The 15,657-nt window shown below is 41.1% G+C and overlaps 1 protein-coding gene across 5 annotated transcripts in view; it reads left to right on the top strand.

Moving 5' to 3' along the window:
• Positions 1 to 15,657, top strand: part of LOC136448207 (nitric oxide synthase 1-like) — a 93,674-nt gene that overhangs the window by 45,162 nt on the left and 32,855 nt on the right. For all 5 annotated transcript variants that reach the window (XM_066447465.1, XM_066447492.1, XM_066447455.1 and 2 more), the window contains exon 2: positions 1,739 to 2,678. In XM_066447465.1, the coding sequence (XP_066303562.1) occupies positions 1,839 to 2,678 (840 nt within the window). In that variant the 5' untranslated portion in view covers positions 1,739 to 1,838. The remainder of the gene's footprint in view (positions 1 to 1,738; positions 2,679 to 15,657) is intronic.

Below are 15,657 nucleotides of genomic sequence, written 5' to 3'. Positions count from 1 at the left end.
TATCATCGATTTTAGAAGTTGTGTGAGGATTCCTCGATTGATTGTTCACTTCTGTAGTTAGTGAGTTATAATGTCTTCCGTATTGGCAAACAAAACAATCATACTAGATCAACTGTATGTAGACGTAGTATTAGCATGAAAGCTCATCTCTGCTGGTACAGTCAATGATCAAATGCAATACTTTTTGTTCAATTTTCAATTCGAGGTGAGGTACATTCGGCTTGTGTTGAACGAAAATATCAAACTCCATCATGTATGTAGACCTGTGAGGCACATGGTATTGAAATCATTTCCGTGGACAGGTGGAAACTACGCAGGTTTCTATGGCTTTTATGATTCGATCTAATAGTTTATTTGAGCCTTTCTTATAGAATAACTTAATTGCACGACAATCGTACACGGTACAATGCATGGCAACAGCTATCAAACAAAGTAAAAAATAGAAGTTAAGTATAGAATACAACTTAACATCCGAATTACTATAACAATAAGGGCTAGCATAAGTCTTTGATATTGATATCATATTAATGATACCAATATCATATGAAATTACAGCATGATTTCTAGGAAAGAAACCATATGAATCATACAAAAAGTCAAATATTTGATTACATATTTGCGCAATGACAGCCGGTGCGTAGACTAATATAGTACGACGCCAGGAATGATTATCGTTCAGAATATATAACGTAATTAACTAAGGATAATGGATATCTTTCCGATATGACTAAGTTGTGGATATAATTCATATTACTTGATAACGAGATTCCTTTCACAGAAATGTCCCCATAGTTCAACTGGTCGCAGCATCATAGTTGAGCTCCTGCTTCCAACCATTTTTTAGCTGGGTGACCCCGGTTCAATCCTGGGTCAGGACATCTCGGTTGGGGATGCACCCGTCTTTCAGAATTGGCTAGCAACCCCTCCCTGTAAAAATACACCCTGCTACTGATACATTAAGGGAACTTGCTGCCCTATGTGCCACTAGGGACTGCATACAAGGTTCTGAATGAACGAAAGTCTATTCAATAGAATTTTACGTCACTCCTAGTCTTATCGCTGCATCTTTAATCTTTTTACCAGGATTTCATTTTAATTAGTAATCTGAGTACATTTTAATCTCAGTTATGTATGTTCATATTCCTTGCTTGATACCCAAAGAGCTATATCGTTTAGCTTTTTTTATAATAAAAACGTGTGGTGAATAATTCATATTGTGTCGTTAACATTATTGATGTGATAACCCCAATATATTACTTTATTTTTATCATTTTTATTTCATTTCATTTAACATGTGTTTGCGAGCACTTCATTCCATAGCCATGTCGTCGCTGCATTACTATTATAATGATAATTATGAAATACCTTTATTATATTGTACATTCATGCCTCGATCGATGGGTTAGATGCAGGTCGTGAAACGTGTGACTTAACAAATATACAACAAATGTACATGTAGACAGAAACGTATAGACAACAATACACGAGTTAAACATATACATAGTAGACAAATGTGTTATACTTAGCTAGCCAAGCACATTCAACTTCTTCTCGCCTGGACGTGGGTATAGATACAGTACTTTAAAGGTTTACCTTTTACATATTCATGAGTTATCAGTGTCATTAGAACTCATGCCGCCCTAAGCTGACACTGCGATGTGCCCTCACGCTCCGACCAGGCTGCATCCCTGTGAATAATGACACTCATCTCTGTCTCTCCTCCGTTCTTCACTCACAGGTTCAGATGTGGACACGAGACGACACGGTAGTAAGTCTAGCTTCCCCTCCACCGTAAAACTTGCCGTCTGTGTTAATTAGTCGGCTGAAGGCGTCCAACCATGGAGATTCGGCCTAACGTGATTGCCGTCAAGTTGATGAAGAGGGAGGGGGATGGACTAGGCTTTCTGGTGAAGCAGCGCTCCTGCAACCCTCCAGTCATCGTCTCTGACGTGGTGAGAGGCGGGGCGGCAGACCAAAGCGGGTTGATCCAAGTCGGCGACCTTATCCTCTCCGTCGACGGCACGAGTTTAGAGACCGTGCCCTACAGCGACGCTCTACAGGTTCTCAGGTCGGTGGAGGTGGGAAAACCGACGGAGATCATCCTCCGCGGGCCCGAGGGTTTTGCGACGAAGCTCGAGACCACCTTCACGGGGACAGGCATCCCGAAAACGGTCCGAATAACCACGGCGGAAAGCCCTCTGCGCTCTCTTGCCCTCTCGCCGGCTCGCAGGCTCATCAAGAGGATAACCGGCAACTCTCACGTCAAATCAATCGACCACATCAATGCAGAAGCGCTCAAAGAGAAAGAAACTGTTTCTAATGGACCGCTAGGCACTGACCACAGCGGCCGAACAATGGAGACGCCCAAGACGTGTTCGTCTGTCGCTGTACAGACATCACCAGAAGAACCCACCACCAAAGAAGTCAACGGACAGTGCAACGGCAATGCCACGGTTGCACAGCTAGACAAGACAAAACTGACTCTAGACACGATTTCTACCGCCTTGAAGAGGGAGAGCGTCAACGGGAATGAGCTGGGAAGGCCCACCGAGTCGGGGCCGTCGTCCCGGCGGAACTCGGCCACGCTGAGCCCGTCCGCAAAACCGAGGTTTGCCCGCATGAAGAACTGGCTGAACGACAAGCAGATGACAGACACCCTGCACAACAAAGCTACACCGGTATGTCCGTTTCTTATTCCTACTTATCCTCCATCTACAACGTGTTTATGTTGTGTACACACTCTCAAAACCAAAGAGAACTTTAATGAGCTCTGGTTGACAATGGACGTTGCGAAATATGCATAAACTCTATAGCAATCAGCATGTCATAATGACAATGTTTAACGCCCAATGTACCCACGCACTAACTATAAAAATCATACCCTGAAGCTAGCCTGCCCCACCTTTAAGTGTGTACACACTCTGTGTGTTGTTTTGTAGCTGAGTGAAAACATGCTGTGTCAATGTCCGATCCTCTTCGTCGCACAAAAAGGGGGTCAATGGATGGACAAATGGATCAATACTTAACCCACATTACCTTGAGAACCTGTCAAGAACACTTACAACCAACTCTGAAATCATACACGCGCCCAAGCTACTTAATGATTTATACCAAAACACTGTGCGCCTGTAGTTATTTCCTATCAAGCACCGTATGTCTTTTTTCTTTCAAGTTAAAAGATGGTTGATTGGTACTTGTTATCCATCAACCTACGTTTTAAATGTAGTGCTAATGTTGAGGACAGCTATTTTCTGTGAGGACCATGCATTTTATTTATTCATTTATTGGTTCAGCATGTACATGCCAGGGTTGCCCAACTAGCCGAAGGCTATTACTAAGGACGAACCCATGTGCGGTCATAGGACTGTAGATTTTGAACCACGCACATGCCCCTACACTTTTTCGAAAGGTGTGGTGGGTTCTTTTACGTGCATGCATTAAAAATGCGATATGCAAAAAGCTGCTAGTTTCTTTTGTTCATATTCACACCTTTCAGGTCTTCTTAATTTGTATGATATGTCGAATCAAGAAGAAGAAATCTATTTTGTCGATAGCTTGTAGTGTAATGTCTGCAATGTAAATGTCAAAATGCTCCTTTTTATGCGCGCTATCAGCTAGACAAGAAGGCTCTTATGTAGTCGATCTTTTTAAATTAATTTCATTGTTAACAAAGAAACGATTATGCATTTCGCTCGACTGAAATTTCACACCAAACGATTATGCATCAAATCTCAAAAAAACAAAGAGAACTTTATTGATTTCTGGTTAGCGATGGAAGTCGCGAAATATGCATGTACTCTATCAGTAAGTCAAAATAACAACGCCCAATATACACACGCACCAACTATAACACCCAGTTCATACTAAGTCACGCAAGTCGCATCATGGGCAAATCGCCCGAGTCTCATACCTTCACACCAGGGGTCAAAATCGCGTCCAACAGCTTATTCGGTTCAAGCTACTCTCCAAGCAGAGGAGGGGTTCCGGCTGGTTTTTGATGTCTTTCCAGGCGTTTTTGTCGGGCTTTCTACTTTGTCGTATTTTGTTGTCTCTTGTGGGGTTTGAAGGGACCAAAAAAATGACAAAGTATAAAGCCCGACAAAAACGCCTGAAAACACGTCAAAAACCAGCCGTAACCCCTCGTCTGCTTGGAGAGTACATTTCTTGTATTTGATCAAAAGACGCAAGGTTACCACTCTCCATGTTGTGGTCAATCACCTTCTTGTACTTTATCTTGAGGTTTTTCACCTTTAAGAACGACCAAGGAGGTTCCACCGTGGTACGACATTGCTTCCATGTCTTCACGTACCCCTGACCATCAATAGAAGCTAATAAACGGGTTAGCAGAAAAAAATCATCTCTCTCTTTTCCCTCCTCTAACTCCTTATCCACTTTGAAACCGACTTAATCACGTTTCGTTTTCCCTTGCCGATACAGGCCAGGCTAAGACGTTTTCCCAGAGGATAGCTCCTTTGAGAAGAAGAATTTAGATTACCAAAACACTTTCCTTCCCGTGTATCAAAGGCGTTGAAGAAGATAGCACTTTCTTAATTACGTTTCACTTTCACTCACCGACATAGACCAAGGTAAGACGTTTCCCCGAGAGAAAACACACTTTGAGAAAAAAAGAAATTAGATTAACAGAACACTTTTCTTCCTGTGGCTCAAAGCCGTTTGAGAAGGATAACACTTTCTTAATTACGTTTCGGTTTCCCTCACCGACAAAGACCAAGGTAAGATGTTTCCTCAGAGAAAACGTCCTCTGAGAAAAAGAAATTAAATTAACAGAACACTTTCCTTCCCGTGGCTCAAAGGCGTTGGAGACGATACCTAATTTCTGCCCTCTAAAGTAGCAACTTATTACTCTAGCGTGTACGAAAGTGGTCGGCTCACACGATACGGCGTTCGCACGGAATCTAATTGCGCGTCGCTATGATTATTAGCCTGGAACAGAGCAATATGAAATGGTGAGATTAGTGTCGGCTTGCTTTTGATGTGGTTTTCTCAGAAGTAGATTGACTGGAGAGCTTTTTATTGAAGAAAAGAAAGCGTTTTTGAGGAGAAAGGAGAACTTTGAAGTATGGGTGCGCAAATCATCCGTCAGAGATGTACAGTCAAACGGGCAACGGTCTGGAGAAGGCAACCACCTGCAGTCACAAGTCACATGCGGATTTACACACGCATTTCCGAGTGTACTTGGAAGCGCGTGTGTAAACTGGATGTACAGTCAAACGGGCAACGGCCTGGCGAAGGCAACCACCTGCAGTCACAAGACACATTAAGGATGGGTTTACACACGCATTTCTGAGTGAACTTGGAAACGTGTGTGTAAACTAGGCCTGAAACAGTCCCGTCCAATTTTACATAATTAAGACCCTCTGCTAAGCAACCAATCAACAACCACCTTTTCTTGCTGTCCCCAGGGGGCATTTACACACTCCTCAACAACCAAAATTGATTGACAGCGGCACTCAGCCCAGAAGCTGCCATTTTTATTGAGGATGTCTGGATTGACTTTATTTGGTGTTGTGACAGTTCGTATGTACGTTTTTTATGTGAAAACATGAAGATTCAGTGTCGTTGGTAGACATTTCTGACACAGGCAAGGATGCTAGAATGGCCATTCTTTATCGTTTTGTGAGTAAAAGATTCAACTTTTAACGAGATGTTACCTGGTACTATCCGTACAGAGCGCTTTAGACTATTCTCCAAGCAGAGGTTTTGATCGGGGGGAATAGTTGTGGCCGGGATCTTTTACACTCTCCTCTCTCCCGGACACTCCTACCCCACTCGACCGAAAACTCTAGATCTGCTTGGAGAATACTTTAGACATCTCCACGCCTGTCTGTATAGTTCTTTAGCGATGACGATATGTCATAAGCTTCCTTTCAAAGTTTTCGGCTTTGTTGGAAGAAAACACAAATGTCCACTACATAGGGTGTCGCATGACGCAAATGGCCAACTTAACTTCAATCAAATTGCCAATAATACTGATGAATGTTTTCCGTTTCCTTTGTAAACGTGCGTGTAGCGAAGTGGAACTCGTTAGATGTGCGAGAGAAATCTTTTTGTAAAATTGACAGGTGTAGTAGAGTGGAAACAATCTTTCTCTAACACAATCGGCTAGCCCCAGGGGGGGTCGCCATTATGACGTTGTTTGGGCAATAAAGCCACACTTATCCGATTAAGGGTTTGACATTTGCACGCGCACAACTCGTTAATGACGAAAATGCACATCCACACATGTCCATCTTAAGAAGGCATCAAAAAGCCAACAATATCTCGCACACATTCACAGACATGTGCATGTAAGGGCCTGCTCACATTCGTCGTGCGACCGTCGTGCAACCGTCGTGCGATCGCAAACTAAGGGTATTCGTGGGATTGTCGTGCATATATGTCGCGCACTGAAGATTCAGCTGGCCTTTGTTATTACCTAAAAGTGCATTTAAGGGCCTGGATCGCAAACTAAGGGTATTTAATATTCTTGAGATGGTCGTGTATGTGTCGCACATTAAAGATTCGGCTGTCTTGTTACGGACAAGGCCTTTGTTGTTACCTAAAAGTGCATTTAAGGGCCTTCGTGATTCGTGATACGATCATCGTACGATGTTAAACTAAGGGTATTCTTAGGATAGTCGCACAGTATGTTTCGCACACTGAAGATCGGACTGTCTTGTTACTGGAACGACTGTCTTAGATTCTTGTCGGCGGTTGGTTCTGTCACAGCTTGGTAGTAAATTCTACGACAACAAAATCGTACGACAACCGACGACAAATGTGACCTCTCCATAATAATGACACCATGCAGTTATAGCTAATTACATGATCATTAGAAGCCATCATCTGATCTGGATAAATCTCTACTACGAACTGTCTCAGTTTCTGTACCTTCTTAGTGCCTACATATGTGTAAGTCAGTTGAAAAACGGTTACTGCGTTTCTTATTTTTGTACTAAATAAACTTAGAATTCACTGACGCGTTTGGATGGTGCACGATCTGTTATTCAATGCCACGCCCTATACGTACGTCTCGAAACGAATATTACGTTAACCACTGAATATGTATTTTCATTGAGGTTTAACTCATTTATGGACTGCAAAGGGTTATCTTTTGCATAACACACGAAGGCATGGACAAAAGGCCGTGTCGAAAGTCCCGTGCCACACCCAATACATGGATCAGATGACAGAGCGAATGACACGTAAATAATTTTCATTGACGTTTGATTTCTAGCAAAAAAGATTTTTGAATGTCTGAGCTTGCATTAATGTAGGCATAAGCCGAGAATCCAGTTCCACAAACCCAATACAAACCTCGGCACGAATAGCACGTAAACCAATGAAAATGTATTCTATGCATATGTTTAATTCATTTATTTCAGGACTGACAAATACGTTAGCTTGGTGTATTTTTCGAGTAATCGCGACTATACTAGATGTACACGCCAAGTAGAAATACTTTACCACCGAAATGCTGATTTTATATTTCAACAAAAAGTTGAAAAGTAGCTATTTTCAAGCCATACAAACCCGTAAAATTTTCGCTCTGAAGTCGATCACATCAAAAGTTACATTCCTTTAAGTGGGGAGCCAGTTGTGGCAGGTCCTGATTAGGTTGAGATAAGTCTGCATCTTTCATTGGCTGTTTGCCAAGAAGTCTTTTGATTCATTTTCTGTAAAAGCGAGTGTCGGTGTTCATTTACCAACAGCACTAAGACGTACATGTAGCACGCCCTGACCATACTCCACTTTGAACTACTTTTACTTTGAACTACCAGATGAAGTTATCAACATGAAGTATCGGTGAATTCTAAGAAAAATAAATGACGGCAAGTTTCTAATCACTAAAAGTATTGGGATCATTAAAAGCTTTTTTAATGCATTTTATAGTGTTATCAGTGTACCCAGTCTGTCTTGCAGCTTGAAAGTTTCATCAAAGAAATGCAGCTAGATTCGGATTCATCTGGTGTCTAAAGGGACACTGACTACAAGAGAGATGAAAAATGAACCAATAAAATCCCAGGAATGCACATCAACGTCTTCATTACAGTGGAATGAAGCAACATACTGTAATTCTACCTTTATGATTGGCTATTAAAGTGTATTTATTGCCTGTGATGTACATTGATGTATTACATATCCTTGAAGCAGGTTTCTTATTGCTTCATTGAGCATGAGCCAGGTGTAGCAAATTGTATGCACGCAGACGCGAAAGATCTTACAGGCTCAACAGACTCAGTTATTTCATTGAATGCCATTCATATTTTTGTGGATGCTAGCTTCATAAGTCACTTGTCTTAGTCGCTTAAGGCCACAGCAAGTAAATCTTATAGATGACATCCTCCACAGACTCCGAAACTAATGAGATAGGGCGAAAAAAAACAAGGCGGGCAAAAAAAAAATAAGATTCCTATATATTTTCAAATTTTGAGATCATAAATCTTTTTTTTTTAAATTGAGGCGAAAAATATGATATCATGACCAACATGTCTTTTATAACTGTATTCAACCAATGAGGCTTCATGCATGTATATAATATAAAGCATCCTTGATTCAACAGAGAACATGTCCGTGTAGATGTGTATACATCTCAATAGACTAACTACAACAAATGCAGAAAACGGCTTGTTATACCATCATGATCAGGAACTATACTGGGTATTCATATGCAATGAAACACCTTAGACTGTCAACATGACACTGTCCTTGAAGATGTGTATACAGCTCAGTTAACTAGAAGAGATGCAGAAAACAGCTTGTCATACCATCATGGGCATTCGTATTTTTGTTTACGACATATTTGCCAATTTTTGGCATATTGACCACCGTCGGAGGACAATGAAATTTCTTCGTTTTTTTTCTTCTTTTTTTTTAATCAGGCGAAAATTAATGAGCGCGCTGATGTCATCCATAAAAATTACTTGCTGTGGCCTAAAGGTAAAAACACAGTGCCACCAGAAGGATCTGCTCTTATGTCTCAACACAAAGGTTGCGAAGGTTCTCAACCGACTTACATGTGTCAAAACCCCTTTGTTATCCACGGCAATCCACATCTAAAGTTTCAAAGACATCACACGAACATCAAAGCGCACAGAGCCCACTAAACATACCTTCTCATGCCACCGAGAAATGAAATCTTCTAGAACGGTGTCGTTTATTTTTCTATCACACCTTTGCCTATAGTTTCTCAACGCCGTGATTTGAAACATTAGATTCAGAACAACCTTGGTTTTATGCACTCGCTGTCGCTGCCGAACGAACGGGCGACAACCCCGTGTCACGCAAGTCAATTACTCACTTAGTAGCAGCACGCCGCATTATTACTGCCGTACTTACCAACTGATACCCTCTTTGATCACATTGGCCAAAGTAAAGGTTGGCAAAATCAAGTGGTAATAGAAGCGGAGTGCGTGGATGGCTATTGGCAAATACCTATGATTCAAAAACTTCCCATCGACCAGAGAGTTTGTCCATTTTGTCCAGAGGTAATTGAAGACGAATATCACTTTTTGATTGTATGTCCCAAATATTTTGATATACGTAATTCGCTATATTCAATGCTATCGTCGGATTTACCAGGATTTATCTCAATGGACTTCAATAGCAAATTTAAGTACATAATGATATGTGAAAACCCCTGCATGGTAAACATTGGGAAATATATCAAAGAGTGTCTAGGCGTTAGAAACTCCTCCAATGATTGTAAAATCCCATTGTCATCCCATACTACTACACCGTATTTTATAAGATAGATTGATTAGCCTGTATATGACTGTGCCCGGTAGACCGCAAAACAGTTATTTCAAATTTTACCTTGTAGCTATCGACGAGGACAAACATGATAACGAAATGCCCCTATATTTCCATATCAAGGCAATAATGTTATTAAGTCGCGTGTGATAAAATACTTTTTAATGACCATAAAGTATCATGTGTTTATAGCTGTCTGATATAGTCTGGTTTAGCCGATGGTTTCATTAGCAAGGTTTTAGAATTAATTTCGACGTGTATCATGGCTACTGATGCGCACGCACAGTTCACGAATAGGTTCGTAGATTAAATTGACAGTTCATTACCTCCATGAAAAATGGAGGTATTGTTTCGTGGTTACCTGTGTGCATGTATGTTGTGTTTCCCGATATTTGTGATCAGCATAACTTAAGAAGGTCTCAATGCATTGTGATGATATTTATTATGTGGGTAGATCTTTTAAAGACGAAGGTCAAGGTCGATTTTGGGCCTCCTGTCGGCTCTTCTTGGTACTACAACAGAACTTCCGGTTTCTGTAACTATTCACTTACTGGATTATAAATAGTTCATGCCCTTGCTAATCTGTGATGAAATTCTACAAATTTGATTGATTTTGTATTCATAAGCAAGTGGTCTTTTAGAAAATGACCCCTGCTTCTGTTAAGGAACCATTTGATTACATGTTCTTTGCAAATCCATGACTCATATCAAATGCAATCTGCGTTTCATCAATATCTATCTACGATAATAAATTTATAACCTATTTTGTTATAATAAACAGCCCATGTTAGAGATGCATCCATGGTTATCGAAGTCACCTGCAGGCCCTATTAACGACTGACAGCGACATGTATCTGCTTGTTTTATTCACGCCCTCCTTCAGACCCTGTCAATCTAATGGCCCCTCAGCGCCCGGATGTATCGGTCCGAAACGACACAAAGATTTATCGTATAAACGTTCCGCATTATCTGATGATGACACACTGCCGACACCTAACCGTCTGTGATTGCACCCTTGATAGAAAGCAAGGGAAGTAATGATACTGTTCAGCGGGAAGTGCATGCATGTGTCCCGCAGCACATCACAAAACGCCGTTGAAGTGTGATGAATGCTATTTACAGTCAGCAGAAGTTTCAATGAAATTGAGCTGTTGAATAGACTGTTGAATGTCTTCATTCTACTAGACGGCGATCGCGACCTCGCTGCGACCTAAAGTGGATTTGATTTGTGTTATCCTTGATTTCATAATATGAATATCACGCAAAATGCAAAAGTATAAGTCAAAAGACAACAGAACACAAAAACAGTTTTAAAAAGTCCTTTTTATCTATGAAATTCGTTCAAATTGGGTCAAATTTGAGGTCTCATTGTGATCACAACAATGTCACCGCCGTTGTTGAAATGGTAATTTTACACATCAGTGTGTGTCTCCTAGACATTTAGTTTCAATAAACATTGCTATCAAAACTGACGATTGTCCCCAAAATAGAATGAATGTCCTTCTACATGTGTGTCTATGTGTTGAAAGTGTTCACAGTATTGATTTCTATGTTTGAACGTTACCGGCGGTACCGTTGTGCTATATTTTCTCTATATAAGATTGCTACCCTGCCAGGTATCTTTGTATAGATTATGCATCATAGCTATATGAAGCTTCTAAGCACTGACCCGTGAGAGACTTGTCCTATTGTAAATACCCAGTGGCGCTAAACAGAACAGCCCACGAAGAAGATTGTATTTGACACTTAGTTGCGCAGAAGACCTGGGTTCAATGTGTACTATCTTCAAAGGAAACACTACCATTCTTGGCCATGAAAACCCATGCTAATAGCTCTCTAGTAGAAAAAAGTGCTACATGTATGCAGGCATGCACATCGGGTTTTGTAAGTAAAGAAGTAATCAATAGGTCTAACTGTCCGGTTCTGTGAGGAGAAACGTACAGCAGAAAACTCTAATCTACGCCTACACAAATGTTGTCACACTAACAATAACAGTGTTACTTGATCACAAGTACATTTATGTATATGATACAATCCTTTACGTTTGGGACCGCCTTGTTAACGCTGGATTAGGCCACAGCAAGTAAATTTTATGGATGACATCCTCCGCAGACTCCAAAATTAATGAGATAGGGCGAAAAAAAAACAAGGCGGACCAACAAAAACAAGATTCCCGTATTTTCAAATTTTGAGATCATAATCCTTGTTAAACAAGAATTGAGGCGGCGAAATATGATATCATGACCAACAGGTCTTTTAATCCTGTATTCAACCAATGTATTAGTTCTGTATTCATTCATATATAATATAAAACCTCCTTGATTCAACAGTAAACATGTCCTCAATAGACTAACTACAACAAATGCAGAAAAGTGCTTGTTGTACCATCATCTGAAGCAAGTACACAGGGTATTCATATGCGATGAAACACCTTGTGTATACAGTACACTGGGTATTCATATGCAATGAAACACCTTAGACTGTCAACTTCTACGACATATTTGCCAATTTTTGGCATGTTGACCACCGTCGGAGGGCAATGAAATTTCTTGTTTTTTATTTCGAAATCAGGCGAAAATTAATGAGCGCGCTGATGTCATCCATAAAAATTACTTGCTGTGGCCTTAGCTATCTTTGTATAAATACTTTACTTTTGAGACCAAAAACTTTACTTTTGGGACCGCATCTGTAAGCAGCGACACCTATAGCTGCAGTGTAAAGTGAGCCAGTCAGAATAGCCCTGATGATGGTCACCGAAATGGCGGTTGAATAAAACACTTGGCAGTGTACAAAGAGTCCTTTTATTTAGTGACTTACCAACCTGAGGAACCTATTCACAGAGAACAGAGGTTACTTACTTGGGCGGTTTTTCCTAATCCGGCCACACCCTATAGTTCATTGTTCGTGTGTCTCCATCTCGAAGTGGATGATACGACTTATCATGAGATAGCGGAAACATGCGTTATTAATGACCCGTTCACCACGTACGCCCTAGCCTGGAAACCATACCCTCGGCGGCTCCCCGATATCTCTACGGCGTTGGGAGTGACCCCCGCCCGCCCAGACAGATTAGCCCGCTTGGGTGTTGGTTTACGGCCTTGGATTTAATTAGCTCGCCACGCACGGGCGGCGGCGAAAGTAGGGTGGCAGCGGAAGTAGGGTGGCAGCGGAAGTAGAAAGGCAGCTAAGTAGACAGGCTATCAGAAACGGTTCAATAAAGCAGACCGTGGGCCCAGTAAAACACCCCTAAGCCGACCCCTAGAGACTTGGACCAGGCTACGTACGCCCTCGCCCAGAGATGCCTACGAGCGTGCTTCCCAGCCGCTTCCCCCCATATCTTTCATCGGCAAGCACACGGCCGCTCTAATCCCTAAATGAGTGCGTTTACATGCCATCCGTCAGAGTCAATCAGGTAGTAATCCCTCCAATGATAAGGCAACTTGCGCCAATTGATGCGTTGCCATTTCAGCGGCGACAGCCAAGCCCTTTAGGCACGTAGATACACGATGTCGCTATTACATTTCATCCCTCTAAACGGTAGACAATTGCTGCTAACGTTCCGGAGGGGAATACTCATAAGTGAAGTGAGATATGGTAACGCATAGAGGTCGGAGACAGATTACTCGGCCGGAACTTAAGCAAGACACTCGTCATCAACATGCAAGTCGTGACCAATAGGAAATAAACTGGCTTTGACAGCTCTGAAGAGCAAATACATTGCTGCATAAGCTGATCAAATTTGGGAAAATAGTAAATGGTCGTGCACCACAGTATTTACAAGACCTTATTCCACACGTACTTGTGTAAATCTACAGTGACTCATTGACAATGTGATATACGGGTAGATACTTGTATGTAATGTAGCTCCTGGCCAAAGGTTTTGTCCATTCTGCCCAAATCGAATTCAAGATGAGTTTCACTTTATTATGGAATGCTCTAAATATGATGCCGGCCCTATGCCATAAGTTATTCACATTCATCAATTCAAGTACTTCAGATTTTAAGACGCTCAATGCTACAGATAGTTTGACTATATATTTAGATGCAACAGCTCACACAGTGCTGAAATAGGCAATTATATAAAACATTTGTTTTGTTATCAGAATAATTAATGATACTCATAACTAGCCCAACTTGAATCATGTAAAACCTAAGATAGTCATTTTGTTGTAGTGAAGAGTTTTATTCCATACTTATGTCTTGTTCTATGTTAACTGTTGTTACCATACTTAATTTTACCTGCTACAATAGTCGTGCAATAAAGTTCTTCTTATGTTCTGAACTTCTACGAGGATCCACTTAATTTTCACACTTACAAAACTGTAATTGTTTACACTTTTGTTGATTGCATCACCAAAAGGTCCAAAGCGAACGCTAGGGAGCCCAAAATTGACATTGGCCTTTGTCTGTCGAACACCTACCCACATATCGAATATCATTACAATCCATTCTGAGGTTCTGAAATGATGTCATGCTGATCACAAATATCCGGAACACACGCACACACGCTAACACACATACATACATATACATTTACATATACACTATTGCTGTTATTATTATGATTATTTATAATTATTATGATTTATCACTGTAACCTCTACCAACACTATGTCAAGTTTATGTACTCAATTTGGTGTCCCATAAGTCCGTATGGTCTGGGTGACTTTATTAGTCGCAGGACACGAAAATAAAATATGCATTCATTCATTCATTCATATACACATACACGTACATACATACATACACACACACACATACACATACAATACAATACAATACAATACACATACACATACACATACACACACACACACACACGCACACACGCATACACACAGACACATATACACAGACACATATACACAGACACATACGCATACGCACACACACACACACACACACACACACACATACGCACACACGCAAGCACACCAAAAACAATATGTCAAGTTTTCATGAAGGTAACAACCAAAATATAGAAGCTCATCGTACACACTAGGATTGTGCCAGCCTGTCGTAAACGCCGGGTCAATGCCGAAGTCAAAACAGTCAACCTTGACGAAAAATTAGATCCAAAAGGTGCTGAGGAGCTTACTTTGAACTTCAGGCATTTTAAATCGATAAAGGAAGAAAGGTGCTGAATTCGTTCAAGAGATTCTCGAGTGACGATAGGTAGGAAGTCATTAATTCCGTGGGTATATTCTTAACGCCATCGTGGAAATGAAGTTGACCGTTATCTTAAGCCATCAGCCGCACCTTAAAGGACGATCAGGGAGCCTGCAATGAATCATTTGGAAGGACTTAATAGTTGAAAGATCAAGACAGATCGCTGCGCTATTCACACGGAGTCACTCACTCTGATACCATCTGTTCGTGCCATGGCCTTGTGGGAAAGTTTCTAACTGCCATCCTTTGAATTTGAAATAAAACAAGAAATCGAAGATACCTCCGTAGAATATCTATAGTTTGGGGGAATTTCTTAATTCCTTAGCTCTAGGTGTCACAGATGTTAATGATCCGCCCCTTCCCTTCTTCCCTTACCAGAAGAAGCTGGACACTACTGTCATGAAGTGGTGTCAGTCGGTAATGCTGCTACAGTACCTGACAATTCTGCTATAATCATAAACCGAACAAAGACGTACAGTGTTAACTTCACATCTTTCATCAACAGTTTGAATTTTCATCTGCCAAAAGATTGTGAAATACAGGAAGACTGTTTTGAATTTCCTCACTCAGATGTCAGATTGAAAGTTTCATGTCCCTTGTCAGCGGTCAACCCTCCCCCACACCACATGTACAAAGCTAGGGTCGACAGATTTTTGCTAGGGTTGGCAGGGTAACCGGAAAACGCAGCATGTCATTACCCAGGCCTTAGTACAATGATTATCCTATGTGTATGCG

Source organism: Branchiostoma lanceolatum, chromosome 1 (genome assembly GCF_035083965.1).
Source record: "Branchiostoma lanceolatum isolate klBraLanc5 chromosome 1, klBraLanc5.hap2, whole genome shotgun sequence".
Lineage (NCBI taxonomy): Eukaryota > Metazoa > Chordata > Leptocardii > Amphioxiformes > Branchiostomatidae > Branchiostoma > Branchiostoma lanceolatum.
Note: the sequence above shows the minus strand (reverse complement) of the source record. Positions and strands in the feature narration are given on the sequence as shown.